The sequence below is a fragment of the Spermophilus citellus genome (assembly GCF_964194105.1).
Source record: "Spermophilus citellus genome assembly, chromosome: 16".
NCBI lineage: Eukaryota > Metazoa > Chordata > Mammalia > Rodentia > Sciuridae > Spermophilus > Spermophilus citellus.
In genome coordinates this window covers 27,010,854-27,036,539 of record NC_138196.1, presented here as the reverse complement: position 1 = coordinate 27,036,539, position 25,686 = coordinate 27,010,854, and the positions used below count along the sequence as shown (strand labels likewise).

The window sequence follows — 25,686 nt, the reverse complement described above, 5'->3', positions numbered from 1 at the left end:
TCCACTGCCCATCCACCACTGTTCTCAAGGTTTCAGAGATGCCATGGCACTTTGGAGAAGTCCCAATGATTGGAGACTGACTAAAGGCTTTGGTTTGACTCCCAGACCCACAACTGGATTCCTTGATCACCCAGGCTTCTGTTTGCACTCCTCTACTTCAGGGAACTCAAAGCACTCCAGGGACTGCTAAGTACTTACCATTAGTTTGCAATACAAAGGCCTTCACAGTGCCCTGGATTGCTAGACCACAATTACTGTCCTCTTGCCCTGCTTGTTCTTCTTCTTGTTGGCTCTGGGCCTTCCTGCAAGACACGGGAGTTGGCCAGTGTTCACCAACTCCTCACGCATGCTGTGCTTGGTATCCTTGCTCTGCTTGTATTTTTCCTGCTTATCCATTATGTTCTCCTTTTCTCTGTGTTTTGACTGGTGAATCACAACAACATTGGGAGGCAGAGTGAATTCCACTTTCCTGAGGTTGAATTCAGACTTTGGTCGGTTCTGTTCTTGGAGAAATTTCCACTGATCCAAGGTGATTTCTCCAGTAGCTGTATCCACCAAGCGCTCTTCTGGCTCTACTGCTTTGCTACAGGAGTCTCCTTGGAGCTCTCCTTGAGTGGCTCTCAAGATATTGTCCTCAGGCCCAAGCGCTATTGTTTCCCTGCCCAGGGACACACTCCCATTGTCAGTTTCAAGTTCACTCTTCTGGACATAAAAGAGGACATAGGCACGCTGACTCAGGACACAAGTAATGTCACAGGCCACTACCTTAGCATCGTCCATTTTGTACCACTGGCCATTGCCAGCTTTTATGTAACAATAGTAGTGTCCGCTGCGACAGCTCACCCCGGCATGGACCAGCACAGCATAGAGGGCGTACACCAGTGGGCCTCTGCCCTGCTGAGACATGTATGGCTGCATGTCGAGACACTCAGGATAGTGCACGTGCTTAGCCATTTTTTCCCCTGTGAGATCCGAGAACCGTTTCAATACAAGCATAAGAACCTTTGGTGCCTTCTGCAGGGTCAGGGTCTTGCAGGCTGGCCTCTTCTTCTGACAAACACCACACTGGTAGGCGTTCTCCCCTTCCAGCCACTCAGGCTTCACCAAGTGCTCCAGTGCATGCTGCACACTGGGAGCTGCCGTGATGTCTAGCATAATGTCCAGGTAGGGGTCAAAAGTGTCTGAAAGGCCACAGCAGTGGAGACACTTGATTTGCGATCTCCAGCACCCTCCAAATATCTGGCGCATGAGGGTAGGGTCCTTGGAGTGAGCACCCGGCCTCTTGTGCCCACGCAGACATGCTTCCTGCATGGCATGGAGAGTAAAGAGCAGAAATTCATGGGCATCTTCTTGCCGGGAAGTGTGGAAGCCGTCAACCAAAGCAGGCAGGGGCTGAATGACATCCCCAGGGTGGCGGAGAGCCCGCCTCACGTGGGCTTGCATCACACACAGCATGCAGGCCCTGTGACGAGGACAGCGCTGGCAGTGCTCCTGGGACAGCATGTAGTTGGCCAGCGGAGGTGTGTATGTCAGGCACTGCAGGGCTGCATTCACGTAGCAAGTGTTTCCCATGTTCTGCAGCCCAGCACCAGCCGCGGACGGTCTCTGCCAGTTCAGACAAAGTTTCCCTCTAGGAGCCAGCAGTGGCCCCACAGGAGCTGAATTCTTATTTAAGTGTGCGTCAGGGCAAGGTGACAAAGATGACTCTGCAGGTAGAGAAGGACCCAAATGGACTTTAGCATCAGCTGCATTTGATGAACATTCAGGTTTTATACAGTCATGAAACTGAGACTCACCTCCACAGTGGAGTGAAGCTGCCTCCATGTCTCCAGGAGCAGTGACCACCAGGTCTCCCCGCTGAATCTCGAGAGGAGAGAGCTTCTCCTTCGGAGCCGGCCTTCAAATGACAGCCGGGTCCATGTTTTCAGCCTTTTATAGCTAAGCCTCCTGACCACACCCACTAACTTCCTGACAGATCCACCAATCACCTGCAAGCACTTAATTGGATTAGGGATTTGGGTGTGGTCAGTTCACTTCCTGGAGAGACTGGTTGACTCTTTTTCCTGTTTGTGGATCTCTGGAGTTTTTGTTTTTTTGTTTGTTTGTTTGTTTTTTGAGAGAGAGAGCGAGAGAGAGAGAGAGAGAGAGAGAGAGAGAGAGAGAGAGAGAATTTTTAATATTTTTGTTTTTCATTGTTCGGTGGACATCTTTATTTTATTTTTATGTGGTGCCGGGGATCCAACCCAACTCCAGGGACACGCCAGGCGAGCGCTGTTACCGCTTTAGCCACATCCCCAGCCCAAGGAGTATTTTTATAACCACATTTCATAAGCATTTTGAGGCGTGCACATATTCATAGTGGTAATATCTCAATTAAAATGTTTTTACTTATTAAAATATATATGTATTATTAAACTTTTAAACCACTTTTCTGAGAAAAAGATACATTTCTTTTCCTTCTCAATAAACCAAGTCATGCTGGACGGGTCCTGACACATTTCCATGATGGTTTTGAATTCAAAAGGAAGTCCTTTAGGAATATGTCTGCTTGTCTTTGGCAGAAATATCAAGGAGGCAGGGAATAAGATTTTTATTATGTTCAAGATAATGTGACATCTAGGAAGCTGACTCTGCTCCTGTGGTGTTTGCCCAGCAGCCACCTTCCTGACAGCCTGCTGACAGACTAGGGATGGACAGATGGACCTCAGGTTGGATTCCCTTCCCAATGGGTTCTTCAGAGTATGGCTGGGGAAAAGAGTAGAGGAGAAACAGGAAATGATGGAGGTGTAGGTCCTTGGGTAAGCCTCACTTCATTTTAAACAGGGGTGTTTGCGTTTAGAAGGATTATATTAATCATTCAACATTTGAATGACTGCAGGAAGATTCAAATTTCAAAGGAAACCTACTCCACCATTCTGGGCTCTATGGAGTTCTATGGAAACTGGTCGTTTTTGCCCTGGGCATTTTAAACTGTAAATTGAACAAATTAATGGGCTTCATCCTGGTAGTTTCATCCATGCACATGTCAAGCTTTCCCCTGTTCATCCACCCTTCTACCCATTTCCCCTTCTTCTGTCTTCAATTTCCATCTCTCACCCTAGCCATACCCTTCCCAGTCCTTGGGGATCCCACCTCTACCTTTCAGTCATCTGTTTCCTTTAGTTTCCACACATGAGAGAAAACACTGGAGCCTTTTATGTTTTAAATCTTTATTTATTTATTCACTTGTATGTGGTGCTGAGGATCAAACCCAGGGTCTCACACCTGCAAGGCAAGCGATCTACCACTGAGCTACAGCCCAGCCCTGGAGCCTTATCTTTCAGTGTGTAGAATGTGGGGTCTTCCAGCTCCAGGAAAGCTCTTGACGTTGACAGGATTTCCTTCTTCATGGCTGAATGTCAGTGGTTAGTTCATTTTTGCTTTGTCTCTTGTGTCCTCCTCAGTTTTGGTAAATAAACAGGTGAAGGTTGGCTCTGAAAGGAAAGTGACCACGACACATGGAGTGACCAAGAGATCTTTATTGTGGTGGTGTCTGATTAACAGGGAAGGAAAAAGAGAGAGAGAGAGAGAGAGAGAGAGAGAGAGAGAGAGAGAGAGAGAGAGAGAGAGAGAAAGAGAGTGAGAGAGAGAGAAAGAGAAAGAGAGAGAGTGAGAGAGAAAGAGAGTGAGAGAGAGAGAAACAGAGAAAGAGAGAGAGTGAGAGAGAGAGAAGACAGCAAAGCACAAGAGAGAGAAAAAAGAGAAAAGAGAGGGAGAGGGAGAGAGAGAGAGAGGGGAAGAGAGAGTGACAGGAAGGAGAGAGAAGGAGAGGGGAGAGTTTTGATAGCCAAAATCTGACGGGGTCTCTGGGTCTGCAAGCTGCTTTGTTGGCCCACAGTGATTGGATCATACAGTAGTTGCTAAGGGTCTCATCTTCTGCCCTCAGTGAGAGGGAAGAAGTTAGATGTGGGTTTCCTTTGCACCAGATGTGTGGGTGTCAAGTGTTCAGCCTTGAGTGGGGTTAAGTGTTCTGACTTGAGGCAAACAAGGGATAAGGAACCAGATGGGTGAGGGTCAAGTGTTCAGCCCACCCTGCAGCTGACATTGGTTCAGCCTGCTCTGCCACTAACAGGCCCCATGGAATCGGTTTCTAAATGTTCCCCCCTTTCAATTGTATGGAAGCATGTGAGAAGCATTGCTTTTAGATCCTGTCAAAAATTTGCTGAAACTCAGCAGTGATCCTATCTACCAATGGATGTTCCTTGGGAGAATCTTTACAACAACTGGTTCAATTCCTTTCTTGTGTTTTGAATATATACTGAGGTCAATTTTGAAAGGTCATGGGCATTTTATGTCCAAGGGCAGGAATTTGGGTAGGAATTTATCCACTTCCTCAAGATTTTAAAATTTATTAGCTTTTTTTTTCAAAAAGAATTCCTCATGATTCAGGATTCCCTTAGTTTCTCTGGTGTCAGTTGTAAGGTCTCCTGTCACCTCTAATTTATTCAGGTCACCTGCCTCTCCTCTGTTATTTTATTTGTGTTTATATTTTCTGGTCTTTGTAGCAAAAGGCCTTTCAATTTTATTTATTATTTCATCACAACAGTTGTTTGTGTTATGCATCTGCTGTGATATTTATTATTTTATTTTTTTCTACTTTCGGAGGTTTGGGAGCCTTACTTATTGGAGATCACTCACGCGTTATATTTACATATATAAACATATTTGTATATTTATCTAGGCACTCCTTGCCAGAAGCTTTCCTTTTAGTGCTTCCTACGGTGGCATTCCACAGGTTTTGCTATATTGTTACCCCATTTCCATTAGGCTAACGACATTGTTTAATTTCTCCCTTTCGGTTTTCAAAGATTAACTGTTTCTTGAATAGTCAGTCACTCCATTTCCAGATCTTAATCAAATGTCCGTGTTTGTTGCTATTTATATCTTTATCCCATTATGATCAGGAAAATGCAGGGTAGTATGTCAATATTTTGAATCTGTCAGTTCTTGATTTGGGGGCCTAATATATCACATGGAGATGTCAAGTATAAATATTTCCTTTGTTCAATTCTAGTTCAAATACATCGATTTCATATTTATTAGAAACTAGCTAAATAGCAAGGCAGTAATGTTAAGCCAGCACATAAGAATCAAGATCATGAGCTCAAGTTTAAGTATAAAAGAAAATAGATGTTCTTTGGGACATTGTCCCTGAAAACTGTCTACTCTGACCTCAAAGGTAGCAATGAAAATCAAGCAGGGAAACCACACTGCATTTGTGGTTTTCAAATAGGTGTCTAAGAGCATTACGTCTACCAGTCCTCGTGGCCATGGTCATCTCATCACTCAGGAAAATCACTTCCTCTCCTGGCACTGACACTGTGCCACAACAGAGAGGTGCCTGTTCTCTAGAATCAGCCACTCGTGGTGCAAATCTACCCTTACATTCCCATGCAGTGTGTCTAGTCTATGGCAGGGTCCTGTTCCTGGACCAGGTGGCCACAGCAGAGAATGGAGAAACATCTGGGGAAGGGACATCACATTGTGGGTAACAGACTTGACTCTGTGGTCATGAGTTCTGCTCAGTGTACAGGGGAAGAAAGTATCTGTTTCTCTGTGAATATGACATTTTTCCTTTCTTTTCCTTGTAACTCAGAAAATTCTAAAAGCAAGCCCCTGAGGAAGGCAGACCTGACTCCAAGGAGATGAGGCCGTGGATGGGTCATTCCCCACAGCCTCAGCCACACAGACTCATGAAACCCAGAATGTGAAAGGCAGCAGTGGGTCCCAGGGCTCCCCCACCAGAGGAGGAGGACCCCAGGTAAGAGGAGGCCTAGGTATATGGAGAGCCAGGGGGTGACTTGGATCAATGAGCCTGGGTTAGATCCTGCATGCTTCTGTCACTGTAACTGAATTGTCCATCCCAGTCCCCTGAGGGCCTAGCCTGGGAACTCCTCACCAGGCCAACTGGTCTGTTGAGATGCTGCCAGAGTCCACTATATCTCCAAATAAGTATCATATCCAGCCAGGGTGTTGTGCATTTGTTCAAACCTGACTCCACATCCTCTGTTTCAGGATCTCCAGTTCTTCCTACTAGTGCCCTTGTCAATTCTGTGTCAATTCTAGGGAACAACCCTAGAATCTCAAATAGCATAGTAATCAATATGTCCCCCATCGGAATCCCTCCAAAAAAGGCAGTACTGAACTCAGAGTGGAAAATCTGTCCTTTGTTGACAATGGAGCCATGGTTGTGGTTCTGCTGATGCACTAAAATATCATTTTCCACCCACAGGGGAAGGACAAGGACCATGGGGCTTTTGGACACAGTGCCAGGAGCAGAAGATGCCCCATGAAGTACTGGGATGGGGCACTGGGCCCACAACCCTTGGGCCCAAAGGAAATGGTGGAGACCCTCAATGTTACACAAAATTACATAGAAGAGGTTGTGAGGGGAAGGGGGGGGAAACAAGGGAGACAATTGAACAACAGCAGATGAGGTAGAGAGGGAAGATGGGAATCGAGGGGAAGGGGGATAGAAGGGGATAGGAAAGGTAGCAGAATACAACAGTCACTAATATGCCATTATGTAAAAAATGTGAGTGTGTAACCGATGTGACTCTGCAATTTCTATTTGGGGTAAAAATGGGAGTTCATAAACCACTTGAGTCAAATGTATGAAAGATGATATATCATGAGCTTTGTAATGTTTTGAACAACTAATAATAAAAAAAAAAACAGGTTTGGTGGCACATGGCTGAAATCCCAACAGCAAGGAAGGCTGAGGCAGGAGGATCACAAGTTCAAAGCCAGCCTCAGCAACTTAGCAAGGCCCTGTTGCCAAATTAAAAAAATAAAAAGGGCTGAAGATGTGTTTCAGTGGTTAAGCACCTGTGAGTTCAATCCCTGATACCAAAAACTTTTAAAAAAATTCTTAAATGTTGGGTACCCACCAATAAAAACAGTGAAAAAATAAATTAAATGTATAATATTTTTTAAAAGTTCTGGGACATAATTCAATGGTAGAACACTTGCTTAGTGTGTATAAGGACCTGGGTTCAATCCCCAGTACCACCAGAAAAAAAAAAAAGCTAAAGAAAGTTCTAGACAGTACCCTACACACAAAGAATGTTCTCTAATAACAGAAACCTCAAAAAAGAAGGAACATCAAAGTAAGTTAAAAAAAGAAAATTTGAATAAGAACAATAGGCTATCCTACTTGTTAAATCATATTTGATAACTGAAGCAAAATTTATAATGCTATCTGGTATGGAGGTCAGTGAATATAGAAGGAAATACTTGGCAAATATATTTTAACAAAAGGAAGGCTAAAGAAACCTAAGCACAGGTAAATTTTCTATTCTTCACTTGAATTGGGAAAACACTGATATCAGCCAAATGAGACACTTTGCAGATAGATAGATAGTTCCACCTATAGTAACCACTAAGAAAGTTATCAAAAAGAGATCCCCCAAAATGTTATCAATAAATCCAGATAATACCCTAAAAACTGTTCAAATAACACACAGAAAAAGAGGACAGGAGAAATAAATTGAAAACAAACAATAAAATGCAGATGTAAACCTTAACATATATGAAAATGCAAGCTATGCATTGGGAGAAAATATGTACAAACTACATATCCAACAAAGTACTAGTGTGTACAATATAATAAGAACTCTCTAAACTCAATAATTTTAAAAGTCTTATTAGAGAATGGGCAAAAGACATGAAGAAACATTTTACCTATGGAGATACATATACAGATGGTAATTAAGTGCATGAAAGATGTTCTATGTCATTAGCATTAGAGAACAAAAAGTTAAAACCACAATGGCATGGCAATGCACATCTATCGGGGCAGCTAAAATAAAAATAAATTAAGGACAACAAATGCTGATGAGAAAGTGGAGAAACGATCCTTATACATTGCTGGTAGGACTATAAAATAATATAACCACTCTGGAAAATAGTTTGGCAGTTTCTAAACTAAACTTGCATTCTCAGGCATTTGCTTATCTCAAAGAAATGAAAAATATATTCACACAAAAACCTGTACACAGAAATTCATAGCAGCTTTAATCATAATAACTGAAACCTGGAAGCAACACAGATATTCTCAGCAAGTACACAGTTAAACTCTATACTATGCCACCTCTATGCCATGGAAAACTAGACAGCAAGAACAAGCTATTGATACATGCAATAACTTGACTCCATCTCCAGGGAATTATGTTGAGTCAAAGAGCCCATCTCAAAATATGACAAACTGTATGATTCCATTTAGATACCATTCTTAAATTGACAAAGTTGTAGAAATGGAGAACAGATTAGTTGTTCCCAGAGATCAGAAATGGGGAGGGGAGGGAGGAGTGGGTGTGGTTATCAGAGAATGACACCAAGCTTCTTTCTGGTGATGAAGACATCTATATCTGGACTATATCAATGTCAATACCTTGGGTGTTATATCTGCAAAATGTTAACACTCAATGAAAGTAGATAAAGGGTACAGAGGATCATTATGTATTATTTCTTACAACTGAATTTGAACCTACAATTTTCTTATAATTTAAATTTTATATTTTTCATAGCTTTTTTCATAGCATTGTCCTGAGAGAGATTACCCACTCCTATTTTTGACCAGTAGTCCAATTCCTATTTAGTTTCTAACCTAAGCACATTTAAATTCTAAATATTCTGTTACTCTGGTCACAATGAAGGAAAGTCAATGTGTTAAAATTAATATTTATTACAAATAAATTTTACCTAATGGCTGCTAATCATTTACCTTTTGCACTAATCACAACTTTCTATGTCTTTATTGGGAACTGGATTTTGCTAAACGCTGAATTCTTTATTAGAATGCCCACTGAAAAGATAAACAACTGAATGGGTGAAGAAAGATGATAGAATCATTAGCTTCAGTCATGAATAGAGGAAAAGGGCAAAAAAGAGAGAAAAGAAAAGTAAAAGGAGGAGAGATAGAAAACAAATGAAACACAAAGAAAAAATACGTATAAAATCTGGCTTATACCTCTTCTTATAAAAAGGTTGGTTTGCTTGGGGCTTAAGAAATTATTATGAAGATACAAGTCATTATTCAGGAAATGAAACTGACTGGGTCATTTGCTCTTCATGCTTTGCTTTGTTTCAAGAGTTAGATAGACAGGAATTCATATAATCATATAATTGAACATATACATATGATCACATCCAGAAAGAACTGGCCCATGGCAAAAATAATAATTATGACTTGACTTCTACTTCTCACCCCAGAAAATAGATCTATCTGGCTAAAAAAATGCCCAGAAAACTAGTGGCTTCTGCATATATTTGGGTGGAGTTTTTGTTTGTTTGCTTCTTTTGCCAAAAGTTCAGGGTTAAAGCTATCAAAATTAAATCAGTGAGCTATTCTTCACTAAAAAAAAATGAACTGCAGACTAATTGATAGTTTCTACAATCACATATCTCTAAATTCAGGGCAATTTTATTTATTGTTTATTATTGAATTAGCATACTCTTGAGAAATTAGTTGCCCTTTTGATATCATCAAAGGCCAGTAACACAGGGCTCAGCAGTAGAGTGCTCGCCCTGCATGTGGGAGGCCCTGGGTTCATCCTCAGCACCACATAAAAAGAAATAAGTAAAATAATTGTGTCCAACTACAACTAAAAAAATAAATATTTTTTAAAAGGCCAGTAGCACATTATATTATTGATAAATTAATATCTGCTCACTTGACAGAACTGTGAGCAGGCTTATTGATTAATCAACAGGTTGGAACTGGTGTATGGATTATGGAGATTTGCCAAGGCATAGAGCAAGATTAATTAGTCCTGATACAATAATCTGACCATATGATTTTTTAGTCAGAGTTAATCTAATTAATTAGAAAATTACAGTGAAAACCCAGGGCATTTCTGGGAATTGGTGGTCATCTGGAACTAAGAACTTCAGCTTTGTTTTAGCTCCTTTATCCCTCGTCAAAAATCCCAACTGCTATTAATCCCTCCAGAACTCTATTGTTGGCATGGTTTCTGCAATCCTTCTCCAAACCCTCCACTTCCACCATCGCCTTGCCACTTGATATTGACTTGGAGATCCTGAAAGAGAATGGCTGTTGTTGGAAGTTATGAAGAAATATAAGTAGTTCTGGGCTGTGATGAATCCATAGAGAATTAATTTCCCTAAACCCACATGATTAGATATAACTATTACAGATATAATGTTTATATTCCCCTTTCAACCCAAAGAATAACTATGACCTTAAATCAAAGTATAATATTTATTTTACTACTGTTGACTTTTTCTAATGAACACTTAGAAACTATTGCTAAATAAATCAAAAATACAAAATCAGTATTTAATGAATACCATGAAACATACAAAAGTGATTCCTTCACTCAAAAGAAAAGGTAGGTACAGAAACAAAGTTAAAACATGTGTTGGGTAAATAACAATAGAAGGAGCCTATATAGCAATCCTTGGTTGACTGCCACAGAGCTGTTCAATCAGAAAAAAGTAAAGATGCTCACAACAATGTTCAAAATTGTACTGATAGTTTGAAGAACCCTATGTCTTATTTTGTTCAGATAGAAGACTTTGGAAGATTTTAATAGAAGAGGAAGAATTTGAGTTGGCTTCTGGAGAATAGCAGAATTTTTTTCCTTTTTTCATGTTTTTTTATTTGTTTTAATTAGTGACCCATGACAGTACAATGACCTTGACATATCATACATTTGAATCAGATGAGATCTAATTTCTCATTTTTCTGAGTGTACAGGTTGCAGAATCACATTGGTCATGCAGTCACATATATACACACAGTAATAATAATGTCTGTTTCATTCTACTATCCTTCCTATCCCTGCCATCTCCTCCCCTCCACTCCCACCTAATCTAAAGAATAGCAGAATTTAGAGAGCATCCAAACAACCCAGAGCAGTGCAGTGTGAGCTCCTGATAACAGAGCTAACCAGTCTGGGTGACAGAGAGTTTGGGAAGAAAAAATGAATGGGGGAGGGGGGATTAAGCCAAAGACACTGACTTCAAGATGGCATCAGAAGCCTACTTACTTAACTCTTATCTCAAATATAAAAATATTGTAGAATCTTTGCCAACTCTGGAACTTAATATGGTATTTCCTAGACTCCAGAAACTTCTAAAAAATGCTACAAGATAAGTATAACTAGAATCAAACTGAAGAAAGGCCCGACCATTTCAGGGAATAGGGAGTTGAATTCCTCAGAGGGAACAAAATTATATACCCCTGCAAATTCTGAGTCATAGGGTTGTATGAAGGTCACAGGGACTGAACATCAATTCCAAGACTCTGGAAAAGTAGGAAGAAATAAAGCACTACAATATGCTCTCCTTTCCATCTAACACTAAGATGGTCTATATGTCAAGACTAAAGAGAATGAGGTCATTCTATTAATTGAATTCCTCTGAAGTGCAACACCGACATTCCTCTTGGGAAAATGTGTAGATGAGCCTTGAGTTGTAAGGTGAGTTCGCTCCATGGGCCTTGCTATTGTCTAGGTCAAGGAGGAGAGGAGGGTCTCCTTTGCTTTAGGGGAAAGAAACTGAAGTTCCCAGGAGAAATTAGGGTAGATGAGGAAAGAGAATCCTCAAAGCTGGGAACAGACACACCCATAGAGATGTGGTAGCCTAAACAGACTTTGGGGAAGAACAAGAATATCCAGGAGATGGATGACTCACTGTGGGGGCCTGCTACATAAAGTCCTACACATGAATACTCACCTCCCTGATGAAATCTTCGGGTAATTCTAGGAGGCTCTTGGATGCTTTTTGTCTAAGTAAATTACTTTGAGTGATAATAACTTCTTCATTCAAACTGATGTGTGTGACAGGAGTTGGGGGAAGGTGAACAGAAGATTCATGGCTTTTTTTAATTTTATAGTTTTGCACCACAGTTATTTTTAAAAAAAAATACATTCATTTATTTATTTGGTGCTGAGGATCAAACCCAGAATCTCACCTGTCAAGGCAAGTGCTCTGTCACTGAGCCACAATCCCAGTCCCAGATTCATGTCTTGATACAAAAGCCAGGTACATCATAAGAACCTGGGATTGGTTTCAGGTGATAAAAATCATGGGAAGACTTCTTGACTTTTCTAGGATGTGTTCAGACAGAATAAGTCAACAATGGCAAGATTACTGTGGGAAGGTGTTAGACCACAATGCAAAGAAAAGACTACTTACTCCAATTGAAATCAAATCAAAGAAAGCTTGTAATTCCGACTGGCCCAGGCTGTTTCTCCCGAAAAACTCGAGAACAGAAGACAGCCCAGTAGCTCTCTAGGAGCATAGGTTTATAGCACAGAAAGTTACACAAAAGGAGGGTGTCTTGAGAATTTACAGATAACAAAATTTTTATATTTAATATTGCATTCAGGAGAAATAGAAATAATGAGCAGAAAATTTTAAATTACAATTGAAAAAATTAAAATGAATGTTTAGTTGCCAAGTCTTGCCAGATAACAAAATTTTGACAAGCATAACACAAAGGTTAGTTAATATTTTAGCTGGTCCCGATGTCAGAATCTATTAAGGCGCCATTAGAGCTTCAGAGAGGGTCATTATCTGGCCAGGGAGAGCCAGAATTTATGAGGCTCCACTAAAGTTTTGGAAAGGGTTGTTATCTGGTCAGGGAAAGCCTGGCATGGGTGAGTTCAAGGCATGGGAAGGCATTCCAAGCAAGTTTAGAAATCACAGTGATTTATAGTAAAGACAAAATGAACCTTTCATGCCTTTGTGGCTGCCACAGTTCGGCTGGGCAAAATAACCGGGAGGTGACAAGTAACTTGAAGGTTGAAGCGGGAACTGAGCGGGAACTCAAGGTAGCGGGTACCCAAGGTAGCAGGAGCCCCTTTATTACAGCAGAGGCATATATACCTAACTGATTACACACAGCTTGACTCAATTAGCATCATCCAGATACGGCAATCAGCCAATAAGGAATCCCATCATCTTAATGGCTCCGTGGCATTGCCTCACAAACCACTCCTCCTGGCAAACTGCCAGGCGCCATCTTGACTTGATTTGTGGTCCCCAACATGTGGCGAGATGGCTCCCAATCTTAAGAGGGAATTAGGCTAGGTTTATCAGAAGGCAGGAGAGGGTTGTAAGCAATTGACATCTGTGATATACCACGTGAAGGGGTGAATTTGAATCAAATTCAAAAACCTTTCCACCTTCCAGAGATTATAAAAAGAACATACTTGCCAGGTGTGGTGGCACTTGCCTGTGTAATCCCAGCAATTCAGGAGGCTGAGGCAGAAAGATCATAGGTTTGAAGCCAGCCTCAGCAACTTAGCAAAGCCCTAAGCAACTTAGTGAGAACCTGTCTCAAAAAAATTTTTTTAATTAAAATTATTTTTTAAAAAAGCTAGGGATGTGGCTTACTCATTAAATGCCTTGTGTTTAATCCCTGGTGCCACACACACACACAAAAAAAAAAAAATAGAATGTACTCATATTTAATACTGTGAGTTAAAAAACAAACCAGACACTAAACCTCATGAGACCTAGATAAGTGACCCAGCACTAATAAAGAGCAAGAAATAGCCCAATACACTTCAGCACAATAATGGGTCCATTATTTCTAAAGGCAGAGCCAGAGTATTTTCTTTACCTAAACTATTATTTATTAAAAATTGCTTTTTAGACAGACAATTTAGTTGATGGTTTGGCAGTTCTGCTGACATGAATACCACCCTAGAATTGAACCACGTTCACCTTCCCTGAACTCCAGCCCATTCTTCTGACTAAAAACTTGTGTAGAGACAAACATCATCTTTTCCAGTAATTTCATGGAGACGCAAGATGTACTCAGGCAGGTACTAAGACAGAAGATTACTTCCTGTGGATTCAGTTTCTTGAGGGAGAATAAGGCATTATCCAAATAAGAAATTTAAAGAAGGGAGTAGATAAAACCCAGTGCAAGAGTGTGAGGATTAAAGAGTCAGAGAATGAAGACCAAATCTTTGCACAGCTCTATAGAAAAGCAAAAGCCAAGCCCTGAGAAGTGACAAGAAGAAAAATAATAATGTCTGGGAAATATTTGACACCACAACAAAGTTCCCTGCTTTGTATCTGATTGGGACCTGAGCTTCTGACAACAGATCCAAATCAAGCAAAAACAACGTTCTCCAATTCAGAGAGGCCAAGAACTTAACTGACGGTATGGAGAACACAAAGTCTGAACCTACAATCAACTTCAGAGAACTAAATGTGGGAACAAAAGGGAAAGCCTAGTGTCCACCTCACATAATATGCCAACTGGGGTGTTGCGATGGTGGGTTCACAATGAGGGTGGTCAGGCAGTTAGAGCCATAGACAGAGCCTCTGCTAGTCTTTTTTGCCACAATAGACATTGAAAGCAGCTTGGCTCAGCTGTGAAGTGGTGGGCCAGTGTACTGCCTTGAGCTACAGCTGTTTTGAAGTGTCTCACAGTCCATTAGAAATAAAAGTGACAAAATAAAACCACAAAAAAGACAGGTGATACTTCAATCTCTGAATTGCAAATTCTAACATTGGAAACTACAGGCAAATTTACCTGTAAGATTAAGCTAACAAGGTGCTATAATTTGGGTCTGGAATATACCCCAAAAGACTACATGTTAAAGGTTTGGCTCTGAGCTTGGTGCCATTGAGAGATGACGGAACCTTTAAAAGGTGGGGCCTAGTAAGAGATCTTTAGGTTATTGGAGGTGTGCCTTTGAAGGGGAATGTAAGGACCACACCAGCCTCTCTTTTGCTCCCTTGTCGTGGGAGCACGATAATGAAGGACTTTTCCATTCTAATCCTCTTTTTGGAGCAAGAACATCTTGACCAGAAGTATCCTCAAGCCATCTGACTTCCATCATTGTCTGAGTGGTCACAGCTTAGCTCCATGTTCACCCTGAACAGAGAAAACAGGACCAGTGTGATTGACATGGAGTAGCCTACCCACTATAGCAATTAGCATATCATAATTGGTAAGGGAAGGTAGACTTCTGGCAAGCCACATTTTCTAGGTACAGGGTAATGTGCCCATTAGAAATTCATTCAGCTGGAAGTAGCAGGAAGCATAGGTACTAGCAGGAGAGGTATTCATAGGCCTACATAATTAGAAGTCGTGTAGTTCCTTTCCCTCTTTCTGCTTTGCCATCCCTAGTCTGTTAGTCTTTACCCTTGACTTTTCCTGTACCTCTGACATAACATTTGCATCACATTTGCCTTCAGGGAATTTAGCAAGGATGAAGAAAAAAAGGGCAAAGAAGTGATGAGTTTTCTTTTGGAAAGCCTTTGCCTTTCTGTTCAGAAAAGGACTCTACTTGTGTTTACATCTCACTGGTCAGAACCATGCCCCATGCCAGGACTATCTACAAGGTGAGTAGAAAATTGAGCAATTATGCTGCATAGTTTGCTGCGATCAACAAAATCTGAGTTCAGTGACTAGAGAAAAATGGAAGAGATGGATATCTGATATGCAAATAGCAGCATCTGCCAGACACAATAGAAATAAAAAAGTCTGGCACTTTTAAAAATCAAATCCCTTGCAAATTTAAAAATCAGTCTTCTTATAAATCCTTGAATGTAAGAGAAAGCAAGAACTGTAATACTATCTACATCAATCACAATAATAACAATACATAGCAAAGCACAGAGAAATAATCCCCAAATACTCAGAAAAGAAAAAGATTTTGAGCCTTAAATAGTTTTAAAATTACATTTTTACAAAAAAAATCAACTAATTGAAGAAACTAGAAAAAATAAATGAAAGCAGGAAGTGGGAATTACTTATTAAAAAGTAAAATTAACTAATTATGAAATTTAAAAAAAGATTGACAAGCAAATATTAAGAATGTCCCTTGAGAAGATCAATAAGAGACACAAACTGTTGGCAACTCTAACCAAGACCGAAAAGGAGAAAATGAAAATATAAAAACAAGGAATAGAATCAAATAACAGATAAAAAGGAAAAAATTTCAACTACAAAACAATATCATTGTGTGGCTTTTCAATAAGTGAGACATTGTTATGATTAATAAGATTATTTTGATCAAATTAATAATTTCTATGCAGATATACATTACCACATTCAGCTCTAGAAGAAATTAAACTATTTGGAAAATAAACCAAATAGAAAAGTAAGAAACATACACAAAGAAGAAAATGTCTCATTTTTTTAAATATTTTTATTTTTTAGTTGTAGTTGGGCACAATACCTTTATTTTATTGATTTATTTTTATGTGGCGCTAAGGATCAAACCCGGGACCTTGCATGTCCTAGGTGAGTACTCTGCCGCTGAGCCCAAACCCCCACCAGAAAATGTCTCAATTTTTAATGGAACTGGGATAGCCATATACTGAAACCTATGAAGGAGAGAAGGAAAGAAGAAAACAAGTGAATCATTCCAAAAAATATAATACAAAATAAAATATGAGACTATTAAATCTGGTTCCAACCTAAATAAATAATCTATCACTACCAGAAAAACATTGAAACAAAAAAGTATATAATATTAGGAAAATCTATGTAGATAACTTATCATATTCACAAACCAAAGATAAAAAAGATATTAGATAGGTGTCAGTAAGGACATCTGATGAAATCCAACATCCATTCTGGGGAAAAATTAGAAACTGAATATGTTACAAACAGAAGAAACTTCCTGGACATGTAAGCAAATAGTTATCAGAAGTTACTATTAAATATAACAAGTAGTGAAATGAAATTATTGCTAGAAACAAGATGAGCATATTTGATTTCACCACAATTATTCAACATTGTTCTGAAAGTTCTATTCAGTACAATTAGAAAAGAAGAATTAAGAGATATACATAGTACACAGAAATATATATCAATACCATGTTTGGCATATGATATGAGCGTCTCCCTGTAAAATCCTATAGAATCAATGAAAATTTTATATATAACAGTTATTGCTCAACAAATATATAATTTTATTACTATCATAACTAGCCAATTAAAAAATGTAAAGGGAAAGGTCCGCATTCATGACACAAACAGGAAAACAAAAACTACCCAGGGATAAACTTGAGATATACATGAGACCTAGATTAAGGAAACTGCAAAGCTTTACTAAGAGACATTTTTTAAAATGGAGAAAAACAAGAAATAAGCTATGTTCCCTACAGAAAAATTTTGATTATGTTAGATGATTTTTCTCCCAAATTAATCTATAACATTAATGCAATGCAAATAAAAAAAACTTGTTGGAATTTTACAAAATAATTCTAAATTCATTTAGATGAGCCAATTATAGGAGAATATCCAGGAATTTTTTGAAAATTAGGAGGATTGCTTTACAGACATTAATATATACTACAGAACTGCAATATTTAAAACAGCATAGTACTGACTCAGGATCTGACAGAATATAATAGAAAGTCCAAAAGAGACCCAATTTTAGAATAGTTTGGAAGGTAATACCATAAACATAGTTTTTCTAACCCCTGTATTAGTGTCAATAACTGAGTTAGGGACTATGGTACACACCTATAATCCCAGTGGTTTGGGAGGCTGAGACAAAAGGATTGAAAGTTCAAGGCCAGCCTCAGCAACTTAGTGAGGCCTCAGAAACTTAGTGATGTTATAGTTTAAGCACCATCCCAGGTTTCATAAAATGACTTCCAGACCACTCACGTACAATTGAATCAAGCCTTTATTGAAGCACACCGCACGGCAACTGACTGGGAGCATAAAGTCTGTTCTGGATCCACCTCGAACAATTTTAAGGGCCTTCCTTTTAAGCTTGAAAAACACAAAAGGGACGTTTGGGGGTTTAGCCAATGCAAGCAAGCCAAGTTACAGAAGCAGGAGATTGCAGTCAGGCGGCAGGAAGCTTAGCCAATCACAATTAGCCCATTCACCCCAGTTACAGAAACAGAGCCCCATTAGATATTTCCATGTTCTTGAGGGTTTCTACAACAAAAGGAAAAACAACTTGCCCCAATCATGACCTTTCTATTTGGCATGGCTGTTTTACAAAATGGAGTTACTAAACAAAATGGAGTCACTTTGGCTTGATTATCACAGTGAGACCCTGTCTCAAAATTTAAAAGGGGGGGGGGGTTAGGGATGTAATTCGATGTTTAAGCACTCCTGGGGGTTCAATCCCCAATACCAAAAAAAAAAAAAAAAATAGTGTTCAATAATTGGTCCTGGGGTAACTGGATAATTATTAGAAAATCCAGAGACCTTAAATACTGTATACTTCACAACTTATTCCAATATAAATTCTAGATGGACATAATTTTAAATAGCACTTCATAAATTTTTATAATACATTTATTTTTTGTTTGTGAAGAAATCATGAATTCAATTAAAAGGTAAATGTCAGACTGACATAACTAAGAGATAAACATGACTGAGCCAGTATCTTTAACTCATAAAGCAGCTTTTATAGTTTTGTAATGTTTTTAAAATACCTGACTTTTAATAAAGAAAAACACAAATTACCAATAAATCTGTACGATTAATGTTTAATCTTCATAAATAATAAAAGAAATTCAAATCATTATACAATAATAAGTGACAATTTTTTACCCGTCAGATTGACAAAAAGGCAAAAGATTGAAAGTAGGCAATGTTGGAGAGGTTACAGACAAGAACACTTTGGATACTTTGGACAATTGGAAAATATGCACACATATTCTCTAAATGGGGAATTTTGACCATACAAATCTATTCATATCAAAAAAATTTTCACTTTTAAAAAATATTTAAAATGATGTCCATTGCAGCATTATTTATAACAATGAAAAATAGGAGACTAATTGAAAAAAGGATGGTACATCATGAAATAGAATGCTGTGTGACCATTAAAAATGATGTGGTCATAAGAGTACATCCAAATGTAATTAAAGTTGCTTTCAAAACAAGGAACTCCTAATTGAAGCAATGGTTAATTGAGAGTAGGTACAGAATAGGAATTTATTTTTCTAATTGTGTTTCTTATTTTTTACACTACATTTACAACTTTGCTTTTAAGTTTGTATAAGAAAAATTGATGGTATATTGCTAAAGACCTTGCACTTTGGGCCAAGAGGTTCTTACACCCTTTAAAATGCACACAGGATATTGGCCAACATCAAGGAGCTTACCCCTGGCTTGTTCTCCTACATTCCTTTCCATTAGGAAGGGTGAGCACAGCATCTCCCAAATAAGATCTAAACAGGGAAGAAATTAGTCCAGGTTAGAATTCTCAAAATGAAGAATCTCTGCACTCCACAGAACGAGGGTGTGAAAGGAAAACATTGCTTAGATAGAGGCTGTTTGATCCATTTTATGGGATGAATTTGAACAATGAGAAACTCAGGGCACATTAGTCTGCTAGGGCTGCCATAATAAAATACCCCAGACTGGGTGTCTTAAGCAACAGAAATTATTTTCTCATATTTCTAGAGGCTGGAAGCCCAAGATGAAGGTATTGACAGGGTTACTTTCTTCTGGGGCCTCTCTCTTTGGCTTGCATATGTGGCTGCCTTCTCCTATGTCCCCACATGGCCTTTCCTCTGTGGCTATGTCCTGATCTCCTCTTCTTCGAAGAACACCAGTCTAGAACCTTCCTAGTGACCTCATTGTAACTTAATTACTTCTTTAAAGGCCCTACCATTAAATTCCGAGGCTCTGGGGGTTAAGACTTCCACACCTGATTTGGGGAGGTACACAAGTCAGCCCATAACTCAGGGTTATCCTGGCACTGTGGCTATCAAACTGGAGGACAGGTGGCCTGATGGTAGGTTTTATCTAAGAAATAGGGTGCTTACCCTTTGTTTCAGAGATGCTCTCTACAGAAGTATAATTCTTTCTTTAAGGCACAAGATTTGGAGACTAGAAATAATTGTGAAACTCGGTAAGTGAGGATGAAGGATTGCTGTCATTCTGCCTGTGAGGCTGAGTTCTCTCTGACAGGATGGGGTAAGAGGAAGGAAAGTTTAAGAAGCCCCTCTCTGGACTGTGGGGAGCCCCAGAATTTTCTCACTACAAGTCAAAGGAAGATTTCCAAATGAGAACAGAGAAGTAAATCCAATTATGCCCTGCCCAAAGGGACTGATGGTCAGTTAAATTCAAATCCCTTCAATTTTACAAGTAAATAAATAGATTTCAGCTTCCTCTATGATGACAAATCTGGACCCATCAGCTACATGAGATTTTTAAAGCTTTACAATCCTAGACATGTCTCTGTCCATGCAAAAAAAAAAAAAAAAAAAAAAAAAAAAAGCTTTGTAAGCAAAAACCATTCTCCTTAACTGCACACTACTTTAAATTCCTCCGTTATTCTTGAAAACAAAATCAATTATTGACAATCTGAGGCTATCTCTAGAACAGAAAGCATTCACTCTTTTCCTCCCCACAAATCAATAAATGATCCTCATCTCGTTCAAATTTTCTTCCTCAATATGGACACCACAATGGAGTCAGCAGAGTTAGAGTTCTTTAAACAAAAGAGAGATGATTATCTAAGAATTTGATTTCCCAAAAGCCTGGAGAAATGGGGGGGAGGGAGAGAGAATGATTCCAGGTGCAAATATAAGTGTACACAACACTCACAAACTGGGAATTCCTCCAACAGGATGGATTTGAATGCTTCAGTGCTATCCCAGGCCTGTGGTTATCAAGGAGAGGAATTTGCTCAAGAGGGAAAAGGAGCCACTACTCAAAAGTAAGGTGATACTAATTCTATCCACAGTCCCAGACAAATATTAATCTTTCTGTATCTTCCTATAATTACAGTCACACTTTCACTCACTGACAAGAAATCCTCTTGGTTTTAAGCAGCAGCTCTCCTTCCGCTGGGCCTTTGAAGAAGATAAAGGATCACAATCCTAAAATTGCCACCAGGAGGCGCAAGCGATACATTCCTGCCTCTCCTGGTTTACCCGGACCAGATCTGTGATCTTTATTGAACTGAATTTTGTCCACCGGCTAAAGGTGGACCTAAAGTCCAGCCAAGGAAGAAGAAGCAATAAGGGGAAAAGAAAATGAGTATGTTGGTGAGTTGCTGGAAGGCCAGGGTCAAAGGCTCCTGATTCAGCACTCAGGAGGACTGCTTGCTGATTCCCAGTCTGATATGGCCCTGCATCTGTTGTCTACTCTCTAGCAAAACCCAACATCTCATCACTCCCTCGCATACACTTCTGTGTCCTGGCTCGGTGGTTCCCTGCATCTGTCATACCCTTCTACTCTCCACCTGCTTGTTCCTTGTTTGCACTCCCCCAGGCCATCTCCAGAAGCCTGCCCTGTTCCTGCAGCCCAGGTGACAGTTTGCTTTCCAGAAGCTGCCCTAAGTTCCTGAGTGACCTCTCACCTCATCATTAACCCCCATGCTACTGAGATTTGGGGGACTTTTGTGTTTGTCGGAAAGGAACTTGTTGACCCTATCTGCATAGATAGGACACCCAGCTCACTCCGGAGTGCGGATCCACTTTCTTTATGCCAGTTGTCAGGTGTGAACTATCTAACAATGTTAGAGGTTTCGTCTTGAGTCTCCCATTGTCTGTGGCATAAGAAGCACTCTGCTCCACTTACCCTCCTGGTCTTCACATTATCTTCCACCTAGAAAACTGCTTTAATAAGTGAATTGATCAAATCCAAACAAAACCAAAGGATGGTCTTTGATTTTACGATGAACCATATAACCTGAAATTGCCAGATGTGACCAGTAGATGGTGATCTTGAACCAGTGAAGTAAAATGTTGCTTCCCCCCCCCCCCCCAGAGTGAAAATCATGAGCCAAAGAAGCAAAAGGAAGATAAATAGAAAAAGGAACAAAAGGAAAAGCAACTTGCCCCAGTAGTGACCTTTCTACTTGGCATGGCTGTTCACAAACTGGACTTCCTAAACAAAATGGAGTCACTATAGTCAAGACATCTGTCTCATCAGAGTTTGTTCAATTTTTTCTCTCTAATATAGGGTATGGTTCTATTTGTAATTCATGTTGAACTGAGAAAATGAATACAATTTAACTGACTACCATGAATTTGTTTATCTTGACACTGTGAGAAACACAGGAAAGCAGAGATGAGAGAACATTTAACTCATAGGTGGAATTGCTATACTTTCTCATTTTTGTTGACTTTTTCTGAAGGGTTCCACCAGTTATCACAAAGGATCAATTTGGAATAAGACTCAGGAAGTTCAGGATGAGGAATACAGGTAAATTCTGAAGGTATAGAGGGGGGAGGTATTTGAGAGCTGGAAATTACTAATGTTGATGAATAGACAACTAGAACATTTTAAAAATCTTAGTTCCCCTGTGTAGATAACTAGTAACCCACAGTGCAATGGAATAAACTAGAGGTATGTTAGACAAGAGAGTGACATTACTTGTGGATCTATTTTTACATATTTATTTGTTTACTTAGCTACTAAAAATTGACCCAAGGAAGCTTTACCACTGAGCCACAACCCCAGTCCTTTCTTTGATTTTGAGAAAGGGTTTTGTAAAATGCTGATGGTCTCACTAACTTCCTTGAGGCAGGCCTCAAACTTGCAGCCCTCCTGCCTCAGCCTCCTGAGTTCCTGAGATTAAAGGTGTGCACCACCAACTCCAGTTCATGTGCATGTATTTATTTCAAAAACCAAGTTGGAGTATGAAGCAGTATATTGGAAATAGTACATAAAATTTCTTTCAGTTTTCAAATGTGTGTGTGTGTGTGTGTGTGTGTGTATCACAATGTTTTAATATGCATAAATGTCAAGCAATAAGTTTCAAAGTATTTTAGATGTTCATAGCAGCACAATTCACAATAGCAAGACTATGGAAGCAACCTAGATGCCCTTCAATAGACGAATGGATAAAAAAAAATGTGGCATTTATACACAATGGAGTATTACTCTGCATTAAGAAATGAAAAAATTATAGAATTTGGAGGGAGATGGATGGCATTAGAGCAGATTATGCTAAGTGAAGCTAGCCAATCCCTAAAAAACAAACGCCAAATGTCTTCTTTGATATAAGGAGAATAACTAAGAACAGAGTAGGGAAGAAGAGCATGAGAAGATGACTAAAATTAAACAGGGATGAGAGGTGGGAGGGACAGGGAGAGAGAAGGGAAATTGCTTGGAAATGGAAGGAGACCCTTAGGGTTATACAAAATTACATACAAGAGGAAGTGAGGGGAAAGGGAAAAAGAATACAAGGGGGAGAAATGAATTACAGTAGAGGGGGTAGAGAGAGAAAAGGGGAGGGGAGGGGAGGGGAGGTGGATAGTAGAGGATAGGAAAGGCAGCAGAATGCAACAGACATGAGTATGTCAATAAGTAAATCAGTGGAAGTGTAACTGATGTGACTCTGCAATCTGTATACGGGGTAAAAATGAGAGTTCATAACCCACTTGAATCAAAGTGTGAAATATGATATATCAAGAACTATGTAATGTTTTGAAAAACCAATAAAAAAAAATCAAAGTATTTTAGAAATGATTGGATCATGATTGGATCAGATGTGATTGGATCCTATTGACTAGATTGAGAGTGTTATCATGTGACTTTGAAAGGTGATCTCATCAAACTGCCTTTCTAGAGCCATTGTATGTAGATTGGGTGAGAGATTCCCCTTCAATTGGTCTAGTGCTTCAGTGAAACAAATCATCTAAAACCTGTTCACTTTCCTTTTTTATTTAATTTGTAATAATAAACATGTAAGTCAAATAAATTAGAGATTTCAATTCAGGAAATGACAAACTTGATGACGATATAAATTAGGTTATTAAAATGTCAAAATCCAGCTCTATTATATTTCTTCTCTTAATGTTCATGGAAAGGGATAGGGGCTTCTATTAAATATTCCTGAAAATATACACAAATAATCTTAATTGGATAAAAGAAGGTTAGATATACTTCCCAAGTACATATTTTACAAATTATATTATTGAGATTTGACATAAAATACTTAGAAATACAGAAAAAGCAACATAGATAAAATATAAGATTTTTTAATTTTAAATAAAATTCAGATAGTTCAGAGAATAAAGGTAAGTATGAGTGGGAAATTGCTATGTACGTGGAAATTAAGCAGTTGATCAAACTATGGTATATGACCCACATTTGTGTTAAAGGCATTTAAATTTATAAATGAATTAATTCAGCTGTGAAACCATCTGGTCCTGGACCTTTTTTTTTTTTTTCTTCAGAGTAACCAATACAATTTTGTTTACAAAAAACCATGAGCCTCCTCTTATTTTTATTTTTAATTTTTCAGAGTGAATGAGAATGATCTTTACACACTTGTTTGCACTTTCCAAATATTCTGCAATGGGCATATTTCACATTTAAAACAAAACAACACCCAAAGTCGATGACTTCCCAAGAAGGAAAGATTCATGCTGATGTCAGTCATGAGAAGTCACAAAATGCCTCTCCTCCCTGGTCCCCAGGCATACTGGGGAGCTGGAGTGCAGCTCGCTGCCTGGATTCCTTCCCCAGTACTCCAAAACTGAACAAAACAAACAACATGGCCAAATGATAAGCAGTGGCTTATAAAGCATTTAACAAATGACATCCACAGAAACTTTTAGGAATTATATTTGTTAGCTCTACAAGTAGAAAAACCTTGCTGTTAGGTCTCAACATCTAAAAAAAAGAGAAAAGCTGACCACAGAGACCGTGGTTATCTTGCCCTGCTGTGGGATGGGCGAGGTGCACTAGTAAGAGCAATCCCAGCCCATTTACCCAAAGACTATGACCTGGGGTGCCCCAAGGCCTGCAACAGACTTCTCTTAGCTCCCACTATAGTAAAGTGCAAAATCTGGGTGACAGCTGAAGGCCCCCCAGACCAGATCCTCCTTCAGCAGCTGCTCCCACAGGCAGACTGTCAGTGTCCCAGGGTCACAGAAGTCAGAGATGCAGCCCTGGAGGTGAGGAAGGAGCTGCTGTCATTTTTCTGAACCTTGTAAAGGTCCCCTTGAACGAGAACTTGGAGTACAGCATGGCCAAGTGGCACTGAGTGTCAATAAAGCCCTGCTTCAGGCTGGGATCCTCATGGCCCCATGTCAGGGAGCTAGATGCCTGTCCGCCACAGGGATGAGGTGGAGTCTCTGCTCAGAATGTCCTTTTCTCCTTCACTTCTTCCAGGGAGCTTCTGCACACCTGCAGGGAGTGGGACTCTGGGTCTCTGGAGGGGCTCTGGGAGCTCACTGAGGAGCTGGGGGGTGATCACTTAGGAGGCTGTGTCCTGGCTGCTGCCCACAGAGGGGTGCCAGGAGTCTTGGGCTGCTGGCCTGTAGCTGGTGTAGTCACACCAAGGACTTCTGTACAAATGAGGGGTACATGTTGTGGTCAGTGGAGAGGGAAGAAGGCTCTGGAACTGCAGAGTACTTCAGGGAGACAGGCTCCTCCTGAGAGAATCTGACCCGGAGACTCGTCCACGTCACACCAGTGGCCTCCTCATGGAGTGTGTTCCATCACCACCTTCCTATCTGAATGCTTTTGGATTTCTCAACCCATCTTTGAATGTTGGAGCCATCCAAAAATTCTAGCAGGGGAGAGGGCTTGTCAATGACTGTCCTTTGGTCACCAAGTGACTCCTCAGCAGGTTCCCTCTGATGGTCCACAATCACCCTGGTGTCACAGAAGCTGCCCCTGTCAGGCTGTTCCTCCTGGGCTCTGACCTCTGGGGGCAAGTCTTTCTCTTTCTGAGGAGTGACCTTGATGCTCAGGGCTGGTCCTTCCAT

At 39.8% G+C, this 25,686-nt stretch overlaps 1 protein-coding gene across 1 annotated transcript; it reads right to left on the bottom strand.

Annotated features, from left to right (window-relative positions):
* Window positions 1–240: 240 nt before the first annotated feature.
* LOC308635282 (ubiquitin carboxyl-terminal hydrolase 17-like protein 6) lies at window positions 241–25,686 on the bottom strand (the record flags this gene model as incomplete). The annotated part of the gene is made up of 3 exons (XM_081269642.1): window positions 241–1,706; window positions 1,797–1,897; window positions 25,424–25,686. 3 exons carry the CDS (start codon window positions 25,684–25,686, stop codon window positions 241–243), a joined length of 1,830 nt encoding a protein of 609 aa, XP_081125768.1.